Genomic DNA, 25,708 nt, shown 5'->3' on the forward strand with positions numbered 1-25,708 from the left:
CTTACCAGAAAACCTGTCCCAATCCACACTCACCAGTTCCTTTCTGATACTGTCAAAATTGGTTGGCCTTTCATTGATTTAGAATCTCAACCCAAGGACCTATCCTCTTCTATAATTATCTTGAAACTTCTATAATTATCTTGGCATTAAAGGACTGACACTAAGCAACCAGCCTGTTAGGTCACAACTTCCCGAAATGTGGCACTGAAATGTTTTTCCTTTTAAAAAGTGGTAAATTTAATACCACAACCCATAAATGTTTCATTACATTGTAAAATTGCATTGTTTTGGCTCATAGAATTATTGCATCATAATTGGGTCCAATAGGTTTCAATAACAAATGGAACAGAATGCTGACATGGTATCACAAGTTGGGCAGTGTTCTAATTCATACCCTTAATTTTCCTTTACCTTTTGCTGTTAGAGGCCAGTTTCCTGATGAATTACCAACTGCAAATCCGATTCACATTGGATCAATCTAAAATCAATTGGAAGATTTTTTTTGCTGAAAAGTCACTACAATGTGGATAAATGTGAGGTTATCCACTTTGGTAATACAAACCGGAGGGCAGATTACTATTTGAATGGCAATAGATTAAGAGATGGGGAAGTGCAGAGAGAACTAGGGGTACTTGTACATCAGTCTCTGAAGGCGAGCATGCAGGTACAGCAGGCAGTTAAAAAGGCAAATGGTATGTTGGCCTTCATATCAAGAGGCTTTGAGTATAGGGCCTTGGTGAGACCCCACCTGGAGTATTGTGTGCAGTTTTGGTCACCTTATCTAAGGAAGGATGTTCTTGCAATGGAGGGAGTGCAGAGGCGATTCAGCAGGCTGATACCTGGAATGGCAGGAATGACTTATGAGGAAAGATTGCGCAAATTGGGATTGTACTCGCTGGAGTTTAGAAGATTGAGAGGGGATCTCATAGAGACATATAAAATTCTGGCAGGACTGGACAGAGTGGATGAGGAAGGGATGTTTCCAATGGTGGGGGAGTCAGAACCCGGGGCCATGGTTCGAGGATAATAGGCAAACCATTTAGGACCGAGATGAGGAGGAATTTCTTTACCCAGAGGGTGGTGAATCTGTGGAATTCATTGCCACAGAGGGCAGTAGAGGCAGGTTCATTAAATCTATTTAAGAGGGAATTAGATCTATTTCTTCAGTATAAGGGTATTAAAGGTGACGGAGAGAAGGCGGGGACGGGGTACTGAACTTTAAGATCAGCCATGATCTTGTTGAATGGCGGAGCAGGCGCGAAGGGTTGAATGACCTACTCCTGCTCCTATCTTCTATGTTTCTATGTAACTTTTATGTTCTTGTTGGAGTATAGCAACTGAAATGTGCATATGTGATTGGTGCTTCTGATAAAAGTAATGAAAACAAATCTGAGTTCTCTCAGTCACGTCTTTTAAAAAAAGATATTGTGCTATATAACCAAGTGTTCTGAAGATGAGAAATGTTTTCAGTTAAAACTAGTGCTCCATCTAACATTTCGTGACTGAAATTCAAAATTACTCATTCAACAATAATACACAAAAGTTAACAATTAATGTCTTTAATTTTTTTTCTGAAAAACATTAGGAAATGAATTGTAGATATCAAATTATTGCATAACAAGAACATGCTTTCATGTAGTGCACCCCTAGGTTACTTTATTTGTACTGTACATAACTATTTATTACAAGATAGCATCAGTAAGGAATTAATTCAAACATTTTCTAGGCAAATTTACTGAATCTACAAGACTCAATATTAATATTTCCAAATATACAGCTCTCAACAAGATTACAAATTAATCAAATGTTCATTTTTAATACAGCAGGTTAAAACTGAGAATTAATTACAAAGTGAAATATTTAGTGCAGAGTAGAATGCTTATTGCACAGATTTCTTCTGTGGGTCATTCCACTTTGATTGAGGACAGATGGATTTTAAGAACCAAATTCGACTGTATCAGCAGTAATCGGCTTAAATTCATAATTGCCTCGACCATCCATGTGCAGATAATGCTAAGAACAATGTAATAAATCACATGACAGTATAAATCATTAAAAAATTGGGACAAATTGACCTTTGTCATTAAACTGAGCCACCTTAAATCTAGTACTGACGACCTGCAAAACATTTGACATTTTAGCAGGTCTTTCCTAAAGGGAAAAAGGAATTGAGAAAAAGCACCTTCAGGCTTGCGCTGGTTAATCAAAAGCAATGCATCATGATCTCCAAGTCAATGGCAAAGTCATCAAAATCAAATTTAAATTGTGGTGTGAGATGCAATTACATTTATTAAGCTCTTAAGAAATTTAAATTAGCTACTTTGTTTCAACAAAATCCATATTATGTGACTTTTCCATTAGCAATGCTTGCATAAGACGTGCTATTTTATAATCCATCTAAGGATCCATAATTTGCTCCATTGCTGCAAATAGCAGCTGGTGGCAAGAATGCTTCAAACTCAAGTTCCTTAAAATTAATAAGAATCTAAATCACAATCTTCTGGAAATATGAAGGTGGCTTTTCAGATGGATTGGTCTTGAACCTGAACAATGTTATGAATTAATTTAATGAAATAGTCCAATGTACCTCTTTTCCAGTTTACAATTCCAAGATTACAAACGAAATTAGGGGAGCTAATTAATGCAATCTGATGTTTAAATGAAAATGCAGAACCTGACGGTTGCAATCATCATCTGAGAATAATACTAATTCAAGAGTGGAAGGTGAACATGACAATATTCAGCTTGAAATTGCCAGTGAGTCTGGAAGGGATTTAATTTAAACGTTCTTTGTGCATTTACTTCCATATTGCTCAGTTTAATCTGCTTCAACTAAATGTCCCTGTTCCATTCCATCCAGCAATTAACTGGGTTACATGTTACTCATTGCACTCTCTCAGTTTCCCACAACTGTTTTAAGTCATACTCTACAATAAAACAAGTCCAATTGAAGATTTTTTAATTGTTTCTTTAGCAGAAGGATTACCCATTTATTTTGTGGATTTTATTCTGCATTAACATTTTTGGTATGACTTACCTCATGGTGAGTCCATAGAGATTTTCTGTGTGACACAGTGAACAAAGTGATGCCAACCTTTTGGAAAATGAATTATATACATTACAATGACCGCCAAGGACAAAATATTAGCTGTCAACCTATGCTAAAATTGTATTAAATCTTTCTTGTACTAGTCTAATTAGTACAAAATAAAATACATAGAAGATCATGCATTAAAATTCTTCCTGAGCAAGAGATGTAACACTTCTTTACATTAGGAATGCCTACCGAATGCATGCATGTTCGCAGCTTCACCATCAATAAACTCAAGAATTCCTTCAACAAGACGAACAATGAGGAAGGGAGAGTGTGTATTTTAAACCACTATTGCCCTCCAATTAATGACAGTTAAATATTCTTTTTTAAAAAAGCAATTTATCCTAGTTAATGGCTAATAAACAATTCAAATTTTAATTTCAATTGGAGTTATAATTAAAGAGCATTTATTAAAATATGAAGAATTTAATGCAAATATTTTGTTCCTGCAAAACTTCACATTTCTTCCAGCATCACATCTTACCTTTCTGCAGTGGCTGTAGATATAGCCTTCAACATCAACACTAACCGCGCTGGTACATTCATCCAAAATAGCAAACTGTGGCTTGTGGTAGAATAATCGAGCCATCTATATTGAAAATAAATGAAACATTAAATGTTAACAAGTGTCCACTGGAAGTCCTCAATTAAATATTTCTTTCAATCAAATTAGCCGTTTGACGAAGACTTAAAAAAATGAAGCTTACTTCAGGAAAAATATGCATACATTTTAGCTAGTGATGACAATGGCCATTCTGGCCATCTAATACAAAACAGCAACAATATAAATGTGTGAAATTCGAGGCTAGGATGCAGATTTTAAAAATCTTATGGATTATAATGATCACAAAAAAACAAAATATTTTTTGTCAATCTACCCAACATATTATTAACAGAATGTTTCATAGAAGTTCAATTAGTACAGGATAGATGGTCAAAGTAGAAAAATTGACAGCAAGAATTGAAGAATGAAGTGAGGCAAAAACAAAATTCCCCTTTCAAATTCATGTATCCAGCGCCCAGCAACATAGATAAATGACAAATTTGTAAACTTATGTCCTTGTTGCTAGCTGGGTTATGAAAAATCTCTTGAGTTGTTCATTTCTGAGGAGAGGACTGGCAAAGGCAAATTTGAAAAGGTGGAAGACCACACTGAGAGAAAAATAATCATTATCATCTGGTCACAGGTGGATCAGGAAGGGAGTTGGAAGCTCATCAATTTAATGGCAGTTAGGCCAAGTCATTCTCATTGACAAGATCAGGATGGCAACTAGGAGATGACTAGGGGAAATGCACGAGCAGATCACTGACTAAACATCTTAAGTTTGGATCGAGCTCTGTAGGAAGTCGGGGAAAGACATGGGCAGTTAATCAATATTCTCAACCCTAATGATTAAAGTCCACAAATTTCTGACATTCGTGGGTAAATAGAGAAGCATTAAAGACATTTGCAATACAGTAATGAAGGATAGGGCAACCTTTACATACAGATTATCTTTTAGTTTGGTCAGATGAGAATATAGCTCAACAGTGAATGAGTAAATTAATTTTTACTGAAGAGTCTGTGGCTCGCGGCACAAGAATGAGCAGGTACAAGAGTTGCATCAACAAGAAATGAGAAGAGAATTAACTTTAGAACATTACAGCAGAATACAGCCGCTCCAGCCCACAATATTGTGCTATCTATATAAATCTACTGCATGATCCTTCCCTCCCAATTATCCATGTGAACTATCTAAGAGTCTTTTAAATGCCGCCACTGTAACAGCCTCTGCCACTAACCCCCGACAATGCATTTCAGATATTCCAGAACATCATTCAAGAGGCATCAGGCCCCTGATGGCGTACCAAGCAGGGTACTGAAAATCTGCGCCAACTAACTAGCCGGAGTGTTCACGGACATTTTCAACCTCACATTGTGGCAGCCAGAGATTCCCACCAGCTTCAAAAGGGGATCTATTATCCTGGTACTCAAGAAGAGTAGTGTGGGAGGCCTCAACAACTACCGCCCAGTAGCACTAACTTCTACTGTGATGAAATGCCTTGAGAAGCTGGTTATGGCCAGAATTAACATGTACCTAAGTGAAGATCTGGACCCACTGCAATTTGCCTATTGTCACAATCACTAAGGCAGATGCAATATCACTGGGTCCACTCAGCTCTGGATCACCTCAAAAACAGCAATTCATACATACAGCTGCTCTTCAGAGACTGCAGCTCGGTCTTCAATAACATTATTCCATCAGTGCTGGCCAAGAAGCTACAAACTCTAGGCCTTTGCAACTGGAACCTTGACTTTCTCATCAGAAGACCAGTCAGTACGAAATGGAAACAACATCTCCTCCTCACTGATCATCAACACAGGCATACCCCAAGGATGTGCGCTTAGATCACTGCTCTATTCATTATACACCCACGACTGTGTGGCCAGGGACAATTCCAACGCCATCTACAAGTTTGCCGATGACACCACAGTTGTCGGCAGAATCACAAACACCAATGAAGAAGTGTATAGGAGGAAGATAGATCAGCTTATTGAATGGTATAACGTTAACAACCTTGCACTCAACATCAGCAAAACCAAGGAGATGATCGTGGACTTGAAAAGGAAGTCAGGGGAACGCGACCCAGTCCTCATCGAACTTCAAATTCCTGGTGTCAACATCTCTGAGGATCTGTCCTGGAGCCTCCATGCTGACGCAATCACAAAGAAGGCTCGCCAGCGGCTATACTTTGTGAGGTGTCTGAGAAGATTCGGTACATCACTGAAGACTCTTGAAAACCTCTACAGGTGTACTATGGAGAGCATTCTGGCTGATTGCATCACTGCCTGGTACAGAGGTATTAACTCTCAGGACAAGAATAAACTCCAGAGGGTTGTTAACTCGGCCTGTGACATCACAGGCATCAGAATGCATTCCATTGAGGACATCTACAAGAGGCAGTGTCTTAAAAAAGCAACCTCTATCCTCAAAGACACCCCCCCCCCCCAACCCCACCCTGGCCATGCCCTCTTCACTCTGCTACCGTGAGGGAAAAGGTACAGGAGCGTAAAGATGAACACTCAACAGGAAAAGGACAGCTTCTTCCCCGCTGCTGTCAGATTCCTGAATAATCAATGAACCAAAGACATGGCCTGACTTTTCGTGGACTTTCATTGTTATTTTATATAGAAATGTCATATGATGTTTATTATATGGATGTTTGCACCATGATGCTGTGGCAAAATGCCAAATTTCATGACTTGTTCATGACAATAAATACTGATTTTGAGCTGGTTAAAACAAAAAACCTCTGACACCTCCCCTAAATTTTCCTCTACTCACCTTAAACACGCCCTGTGGTATTAGCCTATGCTACTGTGGGCAAAAGGTGGTGGTTCTCCACTCTATATTCCTCATCCTATACAGCTCTATTAAGTCACCTCTAATTCTCTGTTTTCCGAGCTTCTCAACGCTTATCCTTTCCTCACAAGACATGTTCCTGAATCCATGCAGCAACCTGATAAATCTCCTCTGCACTGTCTCTAAAGCAACTGAACACAATACTCTAACGAGAGTTTGACAGAGCTGAATTATTGCACAGCTCTGGAACTCCACCCCCAACTAACGAGAACCAACACACCATACACCAACTTAATTACTGCATCATCTTGTGCGGCAACTTTGAGGGATCTATGGACTTGGATGTCAAGATCCCTCTGTTCCCCCACACTGCCAAAAATTATGCCATTAATGCTTACAGGTTAGATCATCCAAAATGTATACTTCATACTTTTCCAGATCGAACACCATCTGCCACATCTCCGCCCAACTCTGCATCTACACAATTCACAGCATCTTCTGTGGGATTTGGAGGTTTTAGTGGGTCCAGACAGTACAAATATAGGAAAATATCACAGGCTTGGAAAAATAACAAATTCCAACCTGTAATTCAAAGTCCCAAAAAGCAGGCAGAAGCTACATACTCAGAGACCCTTGTCCCTCCCTTCCCAGAAAGTTAAGACAGCTATTTAAAATTCACTGTGCTGCTAATCACCACCGCCAACAGCTAAACAGACTCATATCCGCATAATGAGCTGTCAATGAAGTAAATTCTTTCAAAAATGGTTCCCGCCTGAAACTCAGCTGTGCCATTACTATTACATGATAGATGCAGCTTCGACAGTCAAAGGAGGCTGCCAGAAACCAGTGGTGATAGATAAACTGGTACAGACCCCTCTCCCTGTGCGGGTAGTTTCAGTCACCATTGTATGGCCCATATGCTCGTTAATTCCAGTGGCTACAACAGATATCAATGTATATTTAATGTGAATATTTTCAGACAGCCATCAACACTGTACAACGTATGAATTTCCACATGTATTTGTTACCTCCAACTGACTTAACCCCATTTTTCATGTCTTTTGAAATGAACACTGATCTTTACCTATAACAAAGAGTCAGTGGAAATCTGGGTTTTATAATTATGCAAAAGAATCACTTATAAACTGTTCTCTTTGCCTTAAGCCCCTTTCACCTTTTCCCAGGAATCGAACACCAGTCGGCCTTTAAAGAGGCAAGTGTGAAAGCAAAATCTGCTCAACACCGGCATCAGACGACATCATTTCACGCCAAGGATTGCGGGCTTTGACCTTTAGTACAATCCCTGGCATCTGTAGACACAGGCATTGAGATCAGGCAAGTGTGAAATGGGCAGCAACATCCAATTAAAAGGTAGAACAGACCAAACACTGGGGATGGCTCCTTGCAAGTGTGAAAGTATTCACTGTCCCAGTTAGGAGTGGTCAAGTGTGAAAAGCCAAAGCCCCCATTCCTATCCCTGGACACTGAACGGCCAATTTAGCGGGATGCAAGTGTGAAAGGAACCTCATTCAAAGATAAAAGCCCCTTTCACACTTGCATCTCAGTAAATTGGCCGTTCAGTGTCCAGGGATAGGAATGGGGGCTTTGGCTTTTCACACCTGACCACTCCTAACTGGGACAGTGAATGCTTTCACACTTGCAAGGAGCCATCCCCTGGGTTAGGACTGTTCTACTGGTGACGTCATGACACATCGAGTGATAGTGAACCTGCATTAATCCTGATCAGTGCATTATGCCCTTATATTTGAACAAAATTAATCATGCCTAATTATAACATAATTAAGCTTTATGTACAACGCAGTATCAGCTCTTCAGCTCCTGTTGTTGTTGTGCCGACCTAGATAAACCTTTATAAAGGTCTGTGGGAAAGTGTTAGCATAAAACAGCAATAGTGGACAATTTTTAAACAGCGTGGGAAAGTTGGTAGCGCTATTGCGTACAATTTATAAATGCCATGGGGGAAAAGCAATAGCGGACCTTCCCTCCCAGAATTCCATGTGGCAGAGAAAGGGCTATATGATCGGCTGCAGCAACGGAACATTTATGGAGGGGTTTCTCTGCCACATGGCATTCTTGGAAATGAGGTCCGCCATTGCTTTTTCCACACTGTCTTTATAAATTGTGCACTATATAGTGCTACCAACTTACCCTTGCTATTTAAAAATGGTCCTCTATTGCTATTTATGGAATTTCCTCTCTCTTTTTCCCCTGCTGCGACTTTCCCATGGCAAAGTTGATACCTTCATTTGAATCTTTTCTTCTTTCACATTCCTGTACTTATGCAAAAACTTGGGTCATTTCAATCCCACAATGCAATTACCAGTTTCACACTTGCTTGATTGCAACACTGGCATCTGCAGATGCTGGGGATTGTACTAGGGGTCGAGGCCGTCAATCCCTGGTGTGAGATGACCTCATCTGACGCCAGCGTTGATCGGATTTTGCTTTCACACTTGACACTTTAAAGGCCGATTGGCGGTTAATTCCTGGGATTACTCGAAAGTGTGAAAGAGGCTTCGGTCTACCCAACACTGAATATCATTCATTCCCACTGGTGTTACAAGAATAAAACAGTAGCTTGCATCTTTTTGGTTCTGCTGTGTCTTTTTGTACCCTAACAGAAGCCCAACCTTTTTGTCTAACCCCTCATTCAAGTTATTTATAAAAATCACAAGAACAGGGGATCCAGAATAGATCTCTGGAAAACATCACTAGTCACCAACCTCCAGTCAGAGTATAGTCTATCTAAAACCAGCCTTCACATTCTTTGGACAAGCCAATTCTGAATTCATGCAGTCAACTTCCCATGGATCCTATGCCTCATTACTTTCTGGATGAGCCCAAAATGAGGAACCTTGTCAAAAGCCTGTTATTAAAATTGACATACATCACATCCATGACGCTACCTTCATCAATTTCTTTTGACATCTCAAAAAAAAACTTAATTAGGTTTATTAAGTCCAAGCTGCCTCTCACAAAGTCACATTGTCTATCCCTAATAGCAATATGTTTCTCCAAAATGCTCATGAATTTTATCCATAAGAATCCTCTCCAATAGTTTTCCTACCACCGACTCACTGGTCTAAAATTCTTAGAATTCTCCCCATTACCTTTCAAAGGGTTTTCCACGGGTTTCCTCCCACCATTCAAAAAGTGCTGGAGGTGTAGGTTAAATTGGGCAGCATGGACTCGTGGGCCGAAATGGTCTGTTACTGTGCTTTTATGTCTAAAAATTTTTGCCATTCTCCTGTGGCCAGGGATGATGCAAAGTTTATCATGAATGACTGTAATGGAAGATTTAAACCGTGTTTCTTACTTTTGCAGCCTATGCTTCTGCAAGGCTGAGAACCTGCTTGTTTTTTTTAGAATCAGTAGACATAATCTAATTTACTCTATGAGGCCCAGGGATGCATACGAATTAGTAGACACATCTAAATTCCACCAGGAGGCCCAGAGATGCAGTTTTCTTTTGTTGGTCGCAGACTGTCAGAAGACCTTGAAGATAATTATATCATTTGTTCAAAGAGATAAGCTATGAAGTAAACAACTTTTGGGTAATATAAGCCATGGTCCCGCTGCTGAAGTTTGAGACTCTCCAAGAGGTGGCAAAATCTCTCAGCAAGAAGAACTTTGAGAGTCCAGCTAACATCCCGGTCGAGGGAGGTGGAGAAGCTGCTACCGGCGCCCCAACAATCTATTACAAGTGTGCAGTCATTGCCTCGCTTTGGCAGTGGGAACAGTCCAGGCGTTGATAAGTATAGTTGGGAAGGAATAGCATATTGTAGTTTGAAATCAGCTTTTGAATTTAACCATATAAGCATATACAGCACAGAACAGGCCAGTTTGACCCTACTAGTCCATGCCATAACAAATCCCCACCCTCCTAGTCCCACTGACTAGCACCCGGTCCATTCCCCTCCAATCCTCTCCCCTCCATGTAATTATCCAGTCTTTCCTTAAATGTAAATAACGTTCTTGCTTCAACCACCTCTGCCGGAAGCTTATTCCACATCCTAACCACCCTTTGCGTGAAGAAATTTCCCCTCATGTTCCCCTTATAACTTTCCCCCTTCAATCTTAAACCATGGCCTTTCTGGTTTGAATATCCCCCATTCTTAATTGAAAAAGCCTATCCATGTTGACTCTCCCTGTCCCTTTTAAAATCTTGAACACCTCCATCAAATCCCCCCTCAATCTTCTACGCTCCAGAGAAAAAAGCCCCAGGCTGCTCAACCTTTCTCAGTCACTCAAACTCTGACATCCTGTCAACATTCTCGTGAACCTTCTCTGCACTCTCTCTATTTTGTTTATATCCTTCCTATAATTTGGTGACCAAAACTGCACACAGTATTCCAAACTTGGCCTCACCAATGCTTTGTACAATTTCATCATAACATCCCAAGTCTTGAATTCAATACTCCAATTTATGAAGGCCCACATTCCAAATGCCTTCTTCACCACTCTATCTACCTGAGTATCAACTTTGAGGGTACTATTTACCATAACTCCTAAATCCCTTTGTTGCTCTGCACTCCTCAATTGTCTACCATTCAATTTGGAATAAACATTTGTATAAACTGAACTGCTCTCGGTGTGTGTCTATTTTCTTTCGGTAGCTCAAACACTGTGACTAATCTAAAACAAACAAATGAGAGGTACACGTTTACCCAGGACAATGACCCAGAAGTTCTTCCCTTGCTTCCCCTCGTAGCTTTGGGTATAACCCGTCCTGGACTTGTTCATGACGCTGCCTCTTTCTTAACCTTGACATGCTCCAACACATTACCCTGCTCTCTGCTGACCTCACATTCCCCAAGGTCCCTCTTCTTGGTGAGCACTGAAGCAAAGTATTTATTAAGAACCTCTCACTTTACCCCTTTTGTCCTTGAGCCTCACTCTAGTCAGCCAACTATTTTTCACATATGTATAGAACACTTTGGGGCTTTCTTCAGTCCTACTCACCAAGACCTTCTCATGAACCCTTTCACCTCCCCTCGGTCCTTAAGTTCTTTCCTGGCTACTTCATAATTCTCAAGAGCTTTGTCTGACTTCTGACACAACCGCAACTAAAAAAAAAGTATGTGCACAAACTGGATGCTATTTTGGGACTAAAACAGCACTATATCATGTAAAATAAATATTACTGATCTGAAATTTGTGTTTTTCGATGGCTAAATTATAAACCAGCTAATAATGTAATATTTTGCAAATTCAAAAATTATAAAAGAATACATTAAAAATAATAATGGGAGAGTTTATGTTCCATTCTGATGATGCACATCTCAAGTATTGGCTTTTCCAATATAAGCTTTAAAAATTATATGCAAATTGTTTGACATACAGCCATTCGTTGCTTCTCCCCGCCACTAAGTACATCCATCCAGTCCTGAACACAATCCCAGCTTCCCTCACGCTCCAGAATATGGCCAAGCTGTACATTGTCCAGATACTCCTTCAGAACCTGTTGACAATTACAATTCTACAATAAATAGTGAATTTAATTTGATTAAATTCCATGAGAAACATGGCAGTTGTGCAAGAAAATTACATGATAAACAATTTAATTCTAGTGTTTAAATGCATTTCTGGGCTCCAAATTATTATTGTTTTTCAAACATATGATAATAACTGCAAAGTGACAGATAGAAAATAAAACAAAATAGTGATGTTGGAAATGTGTAGTAAAAAGTGTTGGAAACATTCAGGTCAGACAGCATCTGTATGAATACACCATTTCACTTCCCATACCTTTATGAAACCATTTTCCAGATTTGATGAATGGTCTTCAATATTTAGTTTCTCTTTCCAGATACTGCCATAACTTGTTGAGTATTTCCAGCATTTTTTGTGAAATTAAGTTTTACTGAATGAGAAATTTCAGCACGAGATGGAATCCAATTCATTTTCAATATGGATGAACATGTTCATTTATAGGCTCATAACCTGAAAGTGGCTTCTTCACAGCACCCATTCATGATGGGACGTGGACTCTGAAGGTTCAGTTCATGACTTCTATGGCAGTGTGCAGAGGACATAACAGCTTGGCAGTCATAAGGAAATGGTGCAGGCAAAAGCCATATTTAAGGGGAGTCAAATGGGATGGATAGAAAATTGAGAGGGAGGGCAGTATTCGCAGAGATAACAGCAAAGTTAGCAGAGAATGATGCATTTAGCAAAAACAAGAAGGAAGAAATAAAGTTAGTAATGTGTAAAGGGAATGGATGGTGAAAACAGGAGAGGATTTAAGGGGAACATCAGAAACGTTGTCAAGGGAAGAGAAGGGAACTGCTGCAGGTTTCCGTGCAAAATCCACACTGTGTTTACAGACTACACCATCCCATGCCCTAACCAAAAGATAGGGCAGCGAGAAAATCAAATAAGAACTGAGAAGACATATATAGACATGGAGAAATACAGCACGGAAATAGGCCCTTCAGCCCACCTAGTCCACACCCAACCATTAACCACCTATCAGCCCTAATCCTACAGTAATCCCAATTTTAATTTTCCCCATATTCTCATCAGCTTCCATTACATTCTACCACACTCCTACAGTGAATCTACCTAACTGCATCGCTTTGGAAAGTGGACACACTGGAGAGCACTTGAGATCAAAATTGAAACCAATTCCCTGACAATGTGTGGCAGTGACTCAAAACCGTAATAAACCGAAGACAATCACATTCCCTGACAGCTCACATTTAACTTAAGAGGTATGGGAACAGGAGGGAAGTGGACAGAGTAAATTTCTCTCTGTGGATGCAAAGAATTGATGTGGAACCTGGAATCCAATAGAAATTTAGGAGTGGAGGAGAAGAAACAAAAAACGAACACAAAAGGAGATAAATTCAAGATATGAATGGCATTGGTGACTAGATTATCGAGCCCTCCCAAGAGATCGCTATGTTACTCATTGAAGGTTTAGAATAATCACCATTGAAAGATAAAAGCAGAAATAAAATTTTCACAGGCAGCATTGCATTTTCACTCTCTCATCATCCAGCTCAATCTAACATTAGTACATGCTGCCTGTATCCCAGGTATCCAAGGCAAGAGCACAAAGTAACTAATCTGATAAAGTAATACTTGTTATACCAGATCAGATATTCCTTTCCGCTTCTGATCTTCCATTGTGTCTGGGTAGATCACCTGATCTCTTAGAGTTCCTAGAGTCATATATGGTCGCTGCAAAATAAATGTTTGATGCTTTAATAGGAGAACCAAAATGGGTTCCTTGAAATCCTTAGCAAACCAAATTTTAAATTGAAGTACAGTAATTCATGATTTAGAAGGCTATTTAAAAAAAAGACAACTTTGATTTGATTTTTATCCTATAGTTTTATGCATCTACTTCTCAATTTTGATGACCAGTTCCAAATAACATGTTAAAAGAATTTTTAAAAATCTTACTTCAAATTTAATACCAGATAGCTGAGAAAATCTGTATTTTGAAGTGCACTTTCTTACTTTTGCAACTCTATATACCATTCTTAAAATGTCCACATAAAATTACATTGGATAATGAGAGTAAAAGTAGCAAAGATGTGAAATGTATGGCAATTATTTACTGCCTTTCATCTATGTTTCTTAACACCTTGTTTTGGAGCCCTGTTTACATTTAACAAAATAGAAATAAGACATTTGTGGCATGAAAATCAATGATGAGATTTGTATTAATTGACATGATAGAATTTCACACCACGGAAACAAACCTTTTGCCCAATCTGTTCACGTCACCCAAGTTGTCCATCCTTTTGCCCAATCTGTTCACGTCACCCAAGTTGTCCATCCTTTTCCCAATCTGTTCACGTCACCCAAGTTGTCCATCCTTTTCCCAATCTGTTCACGTCACCCAAGTAGTCCATCCTTTTCCCAATCTGTTCACGTCACCCAAGTTGTCCATCCTTTTCCCAATCTGTTCACGTCACCCAAGTTGTCCATCCTTTTGCCCAATCTGTTCACGTCACCCAAGTTGTCCATCCTTTTCCCAATCTGTTCACGTCACCCAAGTTGTCCATCCTTTTCCCAATCTGTTCACGTCACCCAAGTTGTCCACCCTTTGTCCAATCTGTTCATGTCGCACAGGTTATCCACCCAAGCCCTTTGGCTAATCTGTTAAATCCATCCAAGTTATCCACTCAAGATAACCCTTATCAAATTTGTTTATTATCGTCTGACTGTATATATACAAACAGACGAAACAGAGTTTCTCCACACTATGGTGCACACACATGTAGCATATAATTACATACATACATAAAGATAAAATAAATATCAATATTTTGGAATAATTTACTTTTTTCATATACAATAGACCCAACGTTACAGGATACTGTTCATCAATCTCACAGCCTGCGGGAAGAAGCTATTTGCCAACTGTTGTTCGAGCTAGGGCTTTCCCCTTTGGAGCAATGAGAGGCGACTCAATAGAAGTGTATAAGATCATGAGAGGCTTAGATAAGAGTAGACAGTCAGCATCTTTATCCCCAGGGTGGCAATGGCCAATACCAGAGGATATCTGTTAAAGGTGAGTGGGGGAAAGTTTAAGGGAGATGTCAAAGGTAATAGTTTTTTTGCCCCCCTTTAAACAGAGAATGAATTTTTATTTTCTTTAAAAAGAGAATGGTTGGTACCTGGAATAAAATGCCAGGGGTATAGTGGAGTCTGTCTGATACAATAGGGACATTTGAAAGACAAGAAAAGACACATGGATGCACGAAAAATGGGGGAGGGGGGTGGTTATGGGCTGTGAGGAGGGAAAGGTGACATAGGTCAGTAAAACATTATGGGCCAGAGGGCCAATATTGTCCTGTAATGGTCTTTGGGCCATGAGACTTTGCAGGCATTTGTAAAGATCAACAACATCCTTACGTTTAATTTGAAATGAATGAAATTTCCTCACCTAGCCAAACTAAATGGGAAAACTAAACATCTTACAAAAGGTTTCTCTTATACATGTCAAAAATGACACTAATAAAATCTGAAGGGCCATCAATACACATGCATTCCAGGAGAATAATCTACCGAGTTGGATGGAGACTACTGTACAAAAGCAAAAGATCTGCATCACTGAAATATACAAAGACCGAAAAGAACAAGTCATTCTTACCTGAGGTACATAAAACAGCTTCCCTCTGTCAGGCTTTGTTAGACGTCCTCCAAATAGAGGCCATAACTATCCAAATGAAAAGCAACAATTTAACTTACCAACTTAATGTCACTTTGAAGCAACTATTTCATCATGAATAGGATTTATCGGGACTCACCTCTCCTAAGCAACGGAAAAGTGAGCTCTTTCCACACCCATTTGGACCACAAACGAGAACATTTGCTCCGGACCTGACCTAACAATGACAAACCAGTTAGTGAAATGGTCTGAAAAAGCATTTTATAACCAGTCCATCTGAGTAAAACTCAAATTATTTTTCATAATAGAGTTACAATAATGTTCAATATTTACTTGAAGTTTCAGACAATTTTCCTGCCAAAGAACAAAATCTTAAGGAACTGACTTCTGTAATTGATCTTGTTTGTTTTGCATTCCACTCCCTAATAACCTGCCCTCAGCTCTTATTCACATATTTATACAATTATTCATTAGCATGGCATGTACAGCCATTCATTCCAGTTAATTGTTCCCAACAATAATTGTCATTTCTCACTCAATCCACAAAAAAAAGACCATAAACATGGTTTAAGTCAAATTTTAGAAGGTATAGACTAGTTCCTGTTCAAATGAAAAGAACTCATGGACACAGCAACAAAAAGGTATCAGAGCACAGAGTATAACAGATAGATTCTTTACCTCAAAAGAGAGATCTGGAATCAAAACGTCTCCATTTGGTGTCACCAATGGCACGTGCTCAAATCTGACAAGAAAAGTCATGTAATTTTACTACTAAATGATGTTAGAAAACCAGAGGAAAAATTTTTCTTGTAACCTTCTCTGTCAAGCTTGACCTCAACTTTAACAAACTGAGATACTCCAATCAGATTATGTTCCTGATGGATAAGTAATTGGGTCTGTATAGTTGTAAATGAGGTGTATTTTAAAAAAAAGGCTTTCACAAGCAAATTTATTAAAAGCAAATGAGAAAAGCCAATATTGGTCGGATTTGGTGAAGTGCTTAATTTGCACTGCTGTCTACACGTATACAGCTTTACACTTACTTGATAATATGATCCATAATAATGATTTCCCCATTCCCTGGTATCAAAGGCTGACTTTTTGAACCTTAATAGGAAAATGAGAGATAGTGTATAAATTTTATGTGACCAAGTACAATACATCTTGCAAGTGCATCCTTAAGGTAAAATGGAAAAATTAGGGTACTTTGAATCGTTCCATTCCTCTGCTCCCCAGTAATTTGTCTTATCAGGTTACATGATTCTCGAGGGGCCAGCACAAGGGGTTGTTGGTACTCCTAGAAGATGGCTGTGGGATGGGTGTTTCCCTGTGAAAGTTGATCTGTTTCTTGCTTGGTTCATAACTAAGCACATTCTATTACAGCAATTATAATATTACAAAAAGAAATGTAAACCTTGGCTAATGATTTCTTTCCCCAGACTGAGAAGCTAAAGTCACCCAGCCTAATTTCAGTCAATTCAGCACAGATTAAATATCCAAAACCATATCAAGCTACTGATCAACTGAAACATCAAACTATAAACCCAATTGCAGGGTATAGTTTTTTAAACTTTTGTCAAAGTATCAGTTTACATAATCCTGTTCTCTTGCAAACAAATAATCCTCCTAGTGAACTGTATTGTTAGCGTCCTTACCCTTATCCTGTTGAGAAATCATTGTGCGTTCATATTTTCCACAATTTAGATCTTTCAAAACTTGCATTAATTCAGTGATTCGAGCTGTGAAACTAAATAGAATGCAGAACATATTTTTTTTAAAATGTGTTAAGTTTTTTTAGTGATCTAATTGTTGCCATTTTAAAAAGCATGATAGAATAAAAATATTAAAGCAGAACCAGTGTTATTAAATACAAAATACAAAGCTCATTAACTCTCCCAAATTAAAAAAAAATCTCTCCTGTGTACTTTTAAATATTAAGAGTACACTGTAGTACTTGGCCAGATGTCCTGTATCCTAATATTAATGGAAAAAAACAGCACACCAAAGGAATCCTGGCCTCTTCAATGACACAATCAAGATATCTAGTTTGCATTGCTCATCGGGGTTAAAATCTCATTCTTGTAGAGGTGTTGACTACAAAATTTTCCACGTGATGTACAAGTCAACAGATCTGCAAAGGCAGTGATCTAGGAAGATGATTTTAGAAGACGTATATATAGGATGTTTTGTCTTCATTCGCGAGGACACAGAAATATACAACCATGGGGGGATGATAGTACAAGTTTATAGTTGGAATTTTGTGTGCAGCTCCAGTTCCCACATCTCAGGAAACACAGGAATGCACTGGAGAGGGTGCAGAGCACATCTGGAAACTTCACCTATGAAAACATTTAAAACCCAATGGGTATAGATTTCAGGTGAACAGTAAGAGAATCACCCTCGAGGATGGATGCAATCTCAAACACCTTGTTCGAGAAAATGATGAAGGCAGGTGCTCTCGCAGCATTTTTGTAGATCCTAGGAAGGCACATGGAAGTCTATTCCAGATGCTGGAAAATGGGATTAGCACAGATGGTCATCACAGATGGTCATCACAGATGGTCATCACAGATGGTCATCACAGATGGTCATCACTGGTGTTCAAAAGGTGTTGGTTCTTCACTGAGCAATCAATATACCCGATAGTCAGAGGTCTCAGGGAATAGAATTAAATCCAGTCAGGATTACTGGAGATAGTGATTCGTAAACTGAATGGACTAAATGTTGATATGTCTCCCATACGGGTTTTGAAGGAGGTGGCTTTGGAGATTGTGGAGACATTGGAATTGATTTTCCAGACATCAACAGACTCTGGCATGGTTCTGTAGGATTGGAAGGTCGCAAATGTAGTTCCGCTGTTTAAAGAGGGAGGCAGATAAAAGAAAAATTACAGGCCTATTAGTCTGACATCAGTAGTTGGAGAGTCATAGGAACATAGGAAGTAGGAACAGGAGTAGGCCTGCTCCGCCATTCAATACGATCACGGCTGATCTAATTTATGACCTAACTCCACCTACCTGCCTTCTCCCCAATTCCCCTAATATCCCCTAATTCCTCTATCATGTGAAAATGTATCTAACCAAATTTTAAATATGTTTAATGAGGCAGCCTCAACCACTTCCCTGGTTAGAGAATTCCAAACATTCACTACTCTCTGAAAAAAACTATTTTTCCTCACCTCTGTCCTAAATCTACTCCCCCGAATCTTGAGACTGTGTCCTCTCGTTTTAGTTTCCCCGGCCAGCTCAAAAAACCTTCCTACATCTATCCTATCCATACCCTTCATAATCCTATATGTTTCTATAAGATCTCCTCTCATTCTTCTGAACTCGAGCGAATACAATCCTAGACGATTTAATCTTTCATAAGTCAACCCCTTCATCCCAGGGATCAACCTAGTAAACCTCCTCTGGACCATCTCCAAAGCCAGTATATCCTTCCTCAAATATGGAGACCAGAACTGGACACAGTACTCCAGGTGCGGTCTCACCAGTACCTTATACAGTTGCAACATGACCTCCCTACTCCTGAATTCAATTCCTCTAGCGATGAAGGCCAACATTCCATTTGCCTTCTTAATAACCTGCTGGACCTGCAACCTAACTTTTTGCAATTCATGCACAGGCACTCCCAAGTCCCTCTGCACAACATCATGCTGTAGTTTTTCACCCTTTAAATAATATTCAGCTCTTTTATTTTTCTTGCCAAAGTGGATAACCTTACACTTACTAACATTGTACTTTATCTGCCAGACCTTTGCCCACTCATCCAGCTTAACTCTATCCCTCTGCAGACTCTCCACATCCTCATTACAATTTGCTCTTCCACTCAATTTGGTGTCATCCGCAAACTTGGCTACACCACATTTTGTCTCCTCCTCCAAGTCATCAATGTAAATGATGAACAGTTGTGGGCCTAACACTGATCCCTGCGGCACCCCACTTACCATGCTCTGCCAACCTGAAAAACTCCCATTTATCCCGACTCTCTGCCTCCTGTCAGACAACCAATTTTCAATCCAGGCCAATATACTTCCCCGGACTCCACTTTCCTGTAACTTACTGAGAAGTCTCGTGTGCGGCACCTTATCAAATGCTTTCTGGAAATCCAAATATACAACATTAACCTGTTCCCCTGTATCCACCCCACCCATTATATCCTCAAAGAATCCTAACAAGTTTGTCAAACAAGATCTTCCCTTTCTAAAACCATGCTGCGTCTGCCTGATTGAACCCTTACATTCCAAAAGTTTCACTATTTCATCTTTAATGACGGCTTCAAGGATTTTTCCAACTACAGACGTCAAGCTAATTGGCCGATAATTTCCAGTCTTCTGCCTACATCCCTTCTTAAAAAGTGGCGTGACATTTGCTGTCTTCCAGTCTGCCAGGACCTGCCCAGAATCCAAAGAATTTTGGTATATGACCACCAATGCATCAACTATAACTTCTGCCATTTCCTTCAGAACCTTGGATACATATCATCAGGACCAGGTGATTTGTCTGGCTTTAGTCCCATTAGTTTTTCCATCACTACTTCCTTTGTAACAACTATTTTATGAAGGCCCTCCCCAACATTCGCATCCTTAACTCCGCACTTGGGCATGCTGGACGTGTCTTCCACCATGAAGACTGACACAAAATATTTGTTCAATGCCTCGGCCATTTCCTCATTTTTTGCTACCAGTTTTCCTTTCTCATCCTCCAAGGGTCTTATGTTAACTCTGGCCACCCTCTTCCGTTTTATATATTTATAAAATGTTTTGCTTCCTGTTTTTATATTTTGTGCCAATTTACTTTCATAATCCTTTTTCCCATTTCTTATTATCCGCTTTGTAACCCCTTGTTGTCTCTTAAAGTTTTCCCAATCTTCCAGTTTCCCACTGCTCTTTGCAGCTTTGTACACCTGCGCCATCAATTTTATACTCTCCTTTATTTCCTTTGTTAACCACGGTTGATTTTTCCCTCTCTTGCTGCTCTTTTTCCTGACCGGAATATATTTTTGTTGAGCATTACAAAATATTTATTTGAAAATCTTCCACTGTTCCTCAACTGTTTCATCAATTAGCCTGTGCTCCCAGTCCACTCTGCCCAATTCCTCCTTCATCCTATGGTAGTCACCCCTGTTTAAGCATAATATATTAGTTTTAGATCTAACTATTTCCCCTTCCATCTGAATGAGAAATTCAATCATACTATGATCGCTATTTCCCAGATGGTCTCTGACTATTACATCATTTACTCTACCTATCTCATTGCACAACACGAGATCCAGGAGAGCATTTTCTCTTGTGGGTTCCTTAACATGCTGCTCAAGAAAGCTATCGCGGATGCATTCTATGAAGTCCTCTTCTAGACTCCCACGACCAACTTGATTTTCCCAATCTATGTGGAAGTTAAAGTCCCCCATGACTACTGCCGTATCATTATTACATGCCTCACTTATCTCTATTTATTTCCTGTGCCACTAAACTATTGTTATTTGGTGGGCGATAGATAACACCCACCAATAATTTTTTCCCTTTGTTATTCTTTATCTCTACCCAAATGGACTCAACATTATGCTCTTTAGATCTAATATCATCCCTCACTACTGCCTGGAGCTCATCTTTGATTAAGAGTGCATCTCCACCTCCCTTACCATCCTGTCTATCTTTTTGCACCACCTGATACCCTTGAAAGTTTAATTCCCATTTAGGGTCACCTTGCAGCCATGTTTCCGTGATGGCTACCAAATCATAGGCATGGGTACCAATTTGCAGCTCAAGTTCACTAACCTTATTTCTAATACTGCGGGCATTCAGATAAAGTGCCCTTATGCTCTTTGTCCTTTTAATATCTAGTGACTTCTGTAACCTTTTCTTTTGATTTTTCTGCCCACTATTTTACTTTGTAATTTTCTTAACACTATCATTGACCCGAAAACTCACTGCACATTCTGATTTTTTTACTTTCTCCTCCCAACATTACTTTTCCTATTTTACTTTTCCTGGCCATTACTTTATCTTCCCTACCCTTTTCCCTATCACTCTGGTTCCCATACCCCTGCCAAATTAGTTTAAACCTTGCCCCACTGCTGTACCAAACATACTTGCCAAAATGTTGACACCTTTTGGATTTAGGTGCAACCCATCCCTCTTGTAAAGATCATGCCTTCCCCAAAAAAGATCCCAATGATCCAAAAAGCCAAATCCTTGCTTTGTACACCAGCACTTCAGCCACACGTTCATTTTCCTTATCCTTACATTCTTTTCATCCCTTGCATTTGGAACAGGTAGTAATCCCGAGATCACCACCCTAGCGTTCCTGTCTTTCAGCTTTCGTCCCAGCTCACTGTAATCCCTTTTCATTACCTCCTCCCTTTTCTTGTCAATGTCGTTTGTACCCACATGTACCAAGACATCAGGCTGCTCTCCCTCTCCTCTCAGAATATTTTGGACCCGATTTGTGATATCTCGTACCCTTGCACCAGGGAGGCAGCACACCATGCGGGTATACTTATCTGGCTCACAGAACCTCCTGCCTGTACCCCTGACAATGGAGTCCCCAATAACTACTGCATTTCTCTTTTTCCTTTTCTTTTGCACCACTCTGCCAGGCTCATTGCCATTGACCTGGTGCCCGTGGCCATCTTCTGTCCAGTCATCTCCCTCAACAGAATCCAACACAACATAACTGTTGCTGAGTGGGATAGTCACTGGTGTGCTCTCCATTTTTCTCGCTTTTTTCTTTCCCCCCCTGATGGTTTCCCACTTACCTGACACGGGTTCTGGAGTATTTATCACCCTGAAAGTTGAGTCGATTAACTCCTCACTCTCGCTTACAAGCCGCAGGTGATCAATCTGCATCTCCATATCCCTAATTCGCTCCCTTAGTAACTGCATCTCGGTACATCTGGTGCAGATGTGGCCATTTGGGAGGGTGGAGGTCACCCATTCATCCCACATCTGACACCCAGTACAGAGCACTAACCCTATTGGCATAACTCTGAATACGAAGGCAAATAACTCAGCTTACCTTTTCTCCTTGCCTGCTTTCGCCGAAGCCCAATAAGCCAAAGCCAGGAAGTCTCACTCCTTCACTGCTCCACTCACTCACTGAGCCACTCCTCGCTGGCCACTCCCTCCCCTTTCACTCCTTTTATTGGCCCCTTGACCAATTAACCCTGTCACTTTTAGCAAGCTCCTCCTCCTCTGATACACAGCCCGACTCTCTCCAAGCTCCTCCTCCTCCTCCGACTCCCAGCCGAACCAAGTAGGCCTCTTGAGTCGATCCTCAAGGACTAGGTTATCTGGGTGCATTGCAATGAGAGGTCCAAGCCAGCATGGTTTTAGGAAGGGTAGATCCTGCCTGACCAACCTAACGGATTTTTTTTTTAGGAAAACTCAAGTAGGGCGGACAAGGGAGAGGCTGTGGATGTTGTATATTTGGATTTTCAAAAGGCCTTCGATAAGGTGCCGCTTAATAAGAGGAGAGTCCAAGGAATTACAGGAAAGATATTAAATTGGGGGGAGCATTAGCTGATAGGCAGAAAGCAAAGGGTGGGAATAAAAGGATCCTTTTCTGGTTGGTTGCCGGTTACTAGCGGTGCTTCTTTTTACCATGTATATTGATGATTTTGATTATGGACTGAATGGTTTTACAGCAAAGTTTTCAGATGACACCAAAATAGATGGTGGAGTAGAAAGTGTTAAAGAAACTGAAAGGTTGCAGGGAGACTTCGACAGCTTAGGAGAGTGGGCAAAGAAATGGCAGAGGAGATGCAATGTGGAGAAATGTGAGGTTGTACATTTTGGAAGAGGAAGTAAACAGGCAGATTATTATTTGGATGGGGAAAAGATTCGGAAATGCAGGATAATCTAAAGGTTAACCATCAGGTTAGATCGACCAGTAAAAAAAAAGTGAATGCTTTGTTGGCATTCGTTTCAAGGGAATAATGTATAAGAGTAGAGGGGTTGATGAGGATCTATGGGTCACCAGCGAGACCTCATTTAGAGTACTGAGTGCAGTTTTGGGCTCCTTATCTTAGAAGGGATGTAATAATATTGGAGAGAGTACAAAGAAGATTTACCAGGATGACTCCTGGAATGCAAGGGCTAAAATATATGACGGACGTTTAGCGGCTCTTGGACTCTATTGATCGGAGTATGGAAGAATGAGAGGGGATCTCAGAAACATTTCGAATGCTGAAAGAATTTGAAAAAGTAGATGTGAATTCCTTGGTGGGTGAATCCAGGACAAGAAGGGACAGTCTTAGAATTAGAAGGTACTGTGACAAGAGTATATAGAGGTGTTTGGGAGATGATTTGGGAAAGATTTGTTAGAGCAGGTCACACACAAACAATTTAAAACACAGAACTTTTGCAGGAGTTTTGCAGAGTGCTCACAGACTCATGATGGAGTGCTATTTGCAAAAGGCAACAATGTAGCAACATACAGCAGCAGCTTTGTCTGGAAAACAGGTTGCTGTCTGGAAGAGCGTGTGAACTTTGCAGGCAGGGGCAGAACAAGCTTTGCTCTTGGAGCCACAGGGAGGGAGAGAGAGAGAGGAGAGATAGAAACTTTGGTTCCAGAGGGACAGCTATCAAGCTTTGGAAGACTGGCTGGTTAAAGGAGAGGACTGGCTCTCTGGTGTTTCCTTTAGAATAGGTGAAACAGAAAGGAACTCTGTGGTGACCTGAAAGAAAGAGGTTATCATCTGGAGAACCCTGAAAGGGGCAAGTTTCATCAGCAAGACACTGGAGTGGCTATCGTTGGAACGAGAAAACTCTCTGAAAACCAACAAGAACCCCCTTGAGTGGTAACCATTTGCCTGTTAAGCACCAAAGACTGGTGAACTTTATTAATACTAACTTCTGTGCAGAGTACAAGAATTGCCTGCAACGGGTGAAATTGGACTGTGAACTAAAGAACTTTTCTAAACATTACACACATGTGCGCTTAGAATTGGCGGGGGGGGGGGGGGGGTTAAGTAAGTCAATAGAAATAAAATTAAAGTTTAATTCTGTTTTCATGTTCAAAGATAATTAAAAGCAACTTTTATTTAAGTGACCCTTTGTTGTGGTGCATATCTATTGCTGCTCGGTTTTGGGGTCCTCTGGACCAATTCAAAACAGCGAAGAGGAGAAATTTCTTTAGCCAGAGGGTCACGGATTTGTGGAATTCGATGCCACATACAGCTGTGGAGGCCGGATCATTTGGGGAGTTTAAGGTGGAGATGCAGTCAAGATATCAAGAACTTGGGGAAAAGGCCAGAACTTGGAACTAGATGCGAGAACAGTTTAGCTCAGGGTGAATTTGTGGAATCAACTCAATGGGCCGAATGGCCTACTTCTATTCCTTTTTCTTGTGGTCTGGTATTGATCTGATGAAATGAGAGATTGATATTAGGACAAAAACTAAAAACTTATTCTTGAAAGTAACAGAGTATAGTTAACAAAAGGATTTAGAGAGATCAAGTGAGCAGCAGATGGAGTTCAATGTGGAAAGTGTTCGGTCATAATAGATTGGATAAGGAAATCCAATCAGCATTACTGATGGAGTTGCTTTCACCCAGAAAGTATTCCATCTCTCTCTTGGTTCTGTTAGCTTAAAAGTTTCAAGTCAGGAGTAGAGTCACTTGACCCAGAACACTTTCCTGTTCTTCAGCCACAAAGCTATGGAGTTGGTCACACAAATATGACATGAATTGACATGTTGCTATCTCAAGACACTGACTGGCCTTCAGCCACTTTTTAGGTCAATTAAACACAATACAATTTCCTACTTACAGTAGATAAAATGTCACCGAACAAAACATGTTCTCAAATTATTTAAACACTTTCTCTGAAAATGTGTAATAATCTAATTTCAATGTGAAGTGAGAGGAATCTGATGGAAAAGACACAGAAGAATGCAATCCAGCTCGAACCACCGATCTTACCCAGACAATCTTGTCATCTCACGTCCAGCCAGCACTATTCGCCCAAGAGCCTGAGACATTCTCAGTAACATTCGACCGCTTTGATAGTAATCCTAGGGAGAAGACAGAAGTTTGATTAATTTAAAATAACATATTGGGTTTCTATTCTCGCTCTTAATGAAAAAAACACCCCAAAAACTTATTTTTGTCTTTCCAAGCAAT

At 40.1% G+C, this 25,708-nt stretch overlaps 1 protein-coding gene across 1 annotated transcript in view; it reads right to left on the reverse strand.

Moving 5' to 3' along the window:
• Nucleotides 1–1,539: 1,539 nt before the first annotated feature.
• abcd3a (ATP-binding cassette, sub-family D (ALD), member 3a) overlaps nt 1,540–25,708 on the reverse strand; it is a 76,696-nt gene continuing 52,527 nt past the window's right edge. Inside the window, exons 13-23 of the mRNA XM_069939087.1 lie at nt 25,508–25,599; nt 17,242–17,333; nt 16,630–16,693; nt 16,265–16,328; nt 15,726–15,803; nt 15,569–15,634; nt 13,555–13,644; nt 11,801–11,920; nt 3,579–3,683; nt 3,038–3,094; nt 1,540–2,013 (exon numbers count right to left, since the gene is read on the reverse strand). Of these exons, the coding sequence (XP_069795188.1) occupies nt 1,936–2,013; nt 3,038–3,094; nt 3,579–3,683; nt 11,801–11,920; nt 13,555–13,644; nt 15,569–15,634; nt 15,726–15,803; nt 16,265–16,328; nt 16,630–16,693; nt 17,242–17,333; nt 25,508–25,599 (906 nt within the window). The 3' untranslated portion in view covers nt 1,540–1,935. The remainder of the gene's footprint in view (nt 2,014–3,037; nt 3,095–3,578; nt 3,684–11,800; nt 11,921–13,554; nt 13,645–15,568; nt 15,635–15,725; nt 15,804–16,264; nt 16,329–16,629; nt 16,694–17,241; nt 17,334–25,507; nt 25,600–25,708) is intronic.

The sequence above is a fragment of the Narcine bancroftii genome, chromosome 5 (genome assembly GCF_036971445.1).
Source record: "Narcine bancroftii isolate sNarBan1 chromosome 5, sNarBan1.hap1, whole genome shotgun sequence".
Lineage (NCBI taxonomy): Eukaryota > Metazoa > Chordata > Chondrichthyes > Torpediniformes > Narcinidae > Narcine > Narcine bancroftii.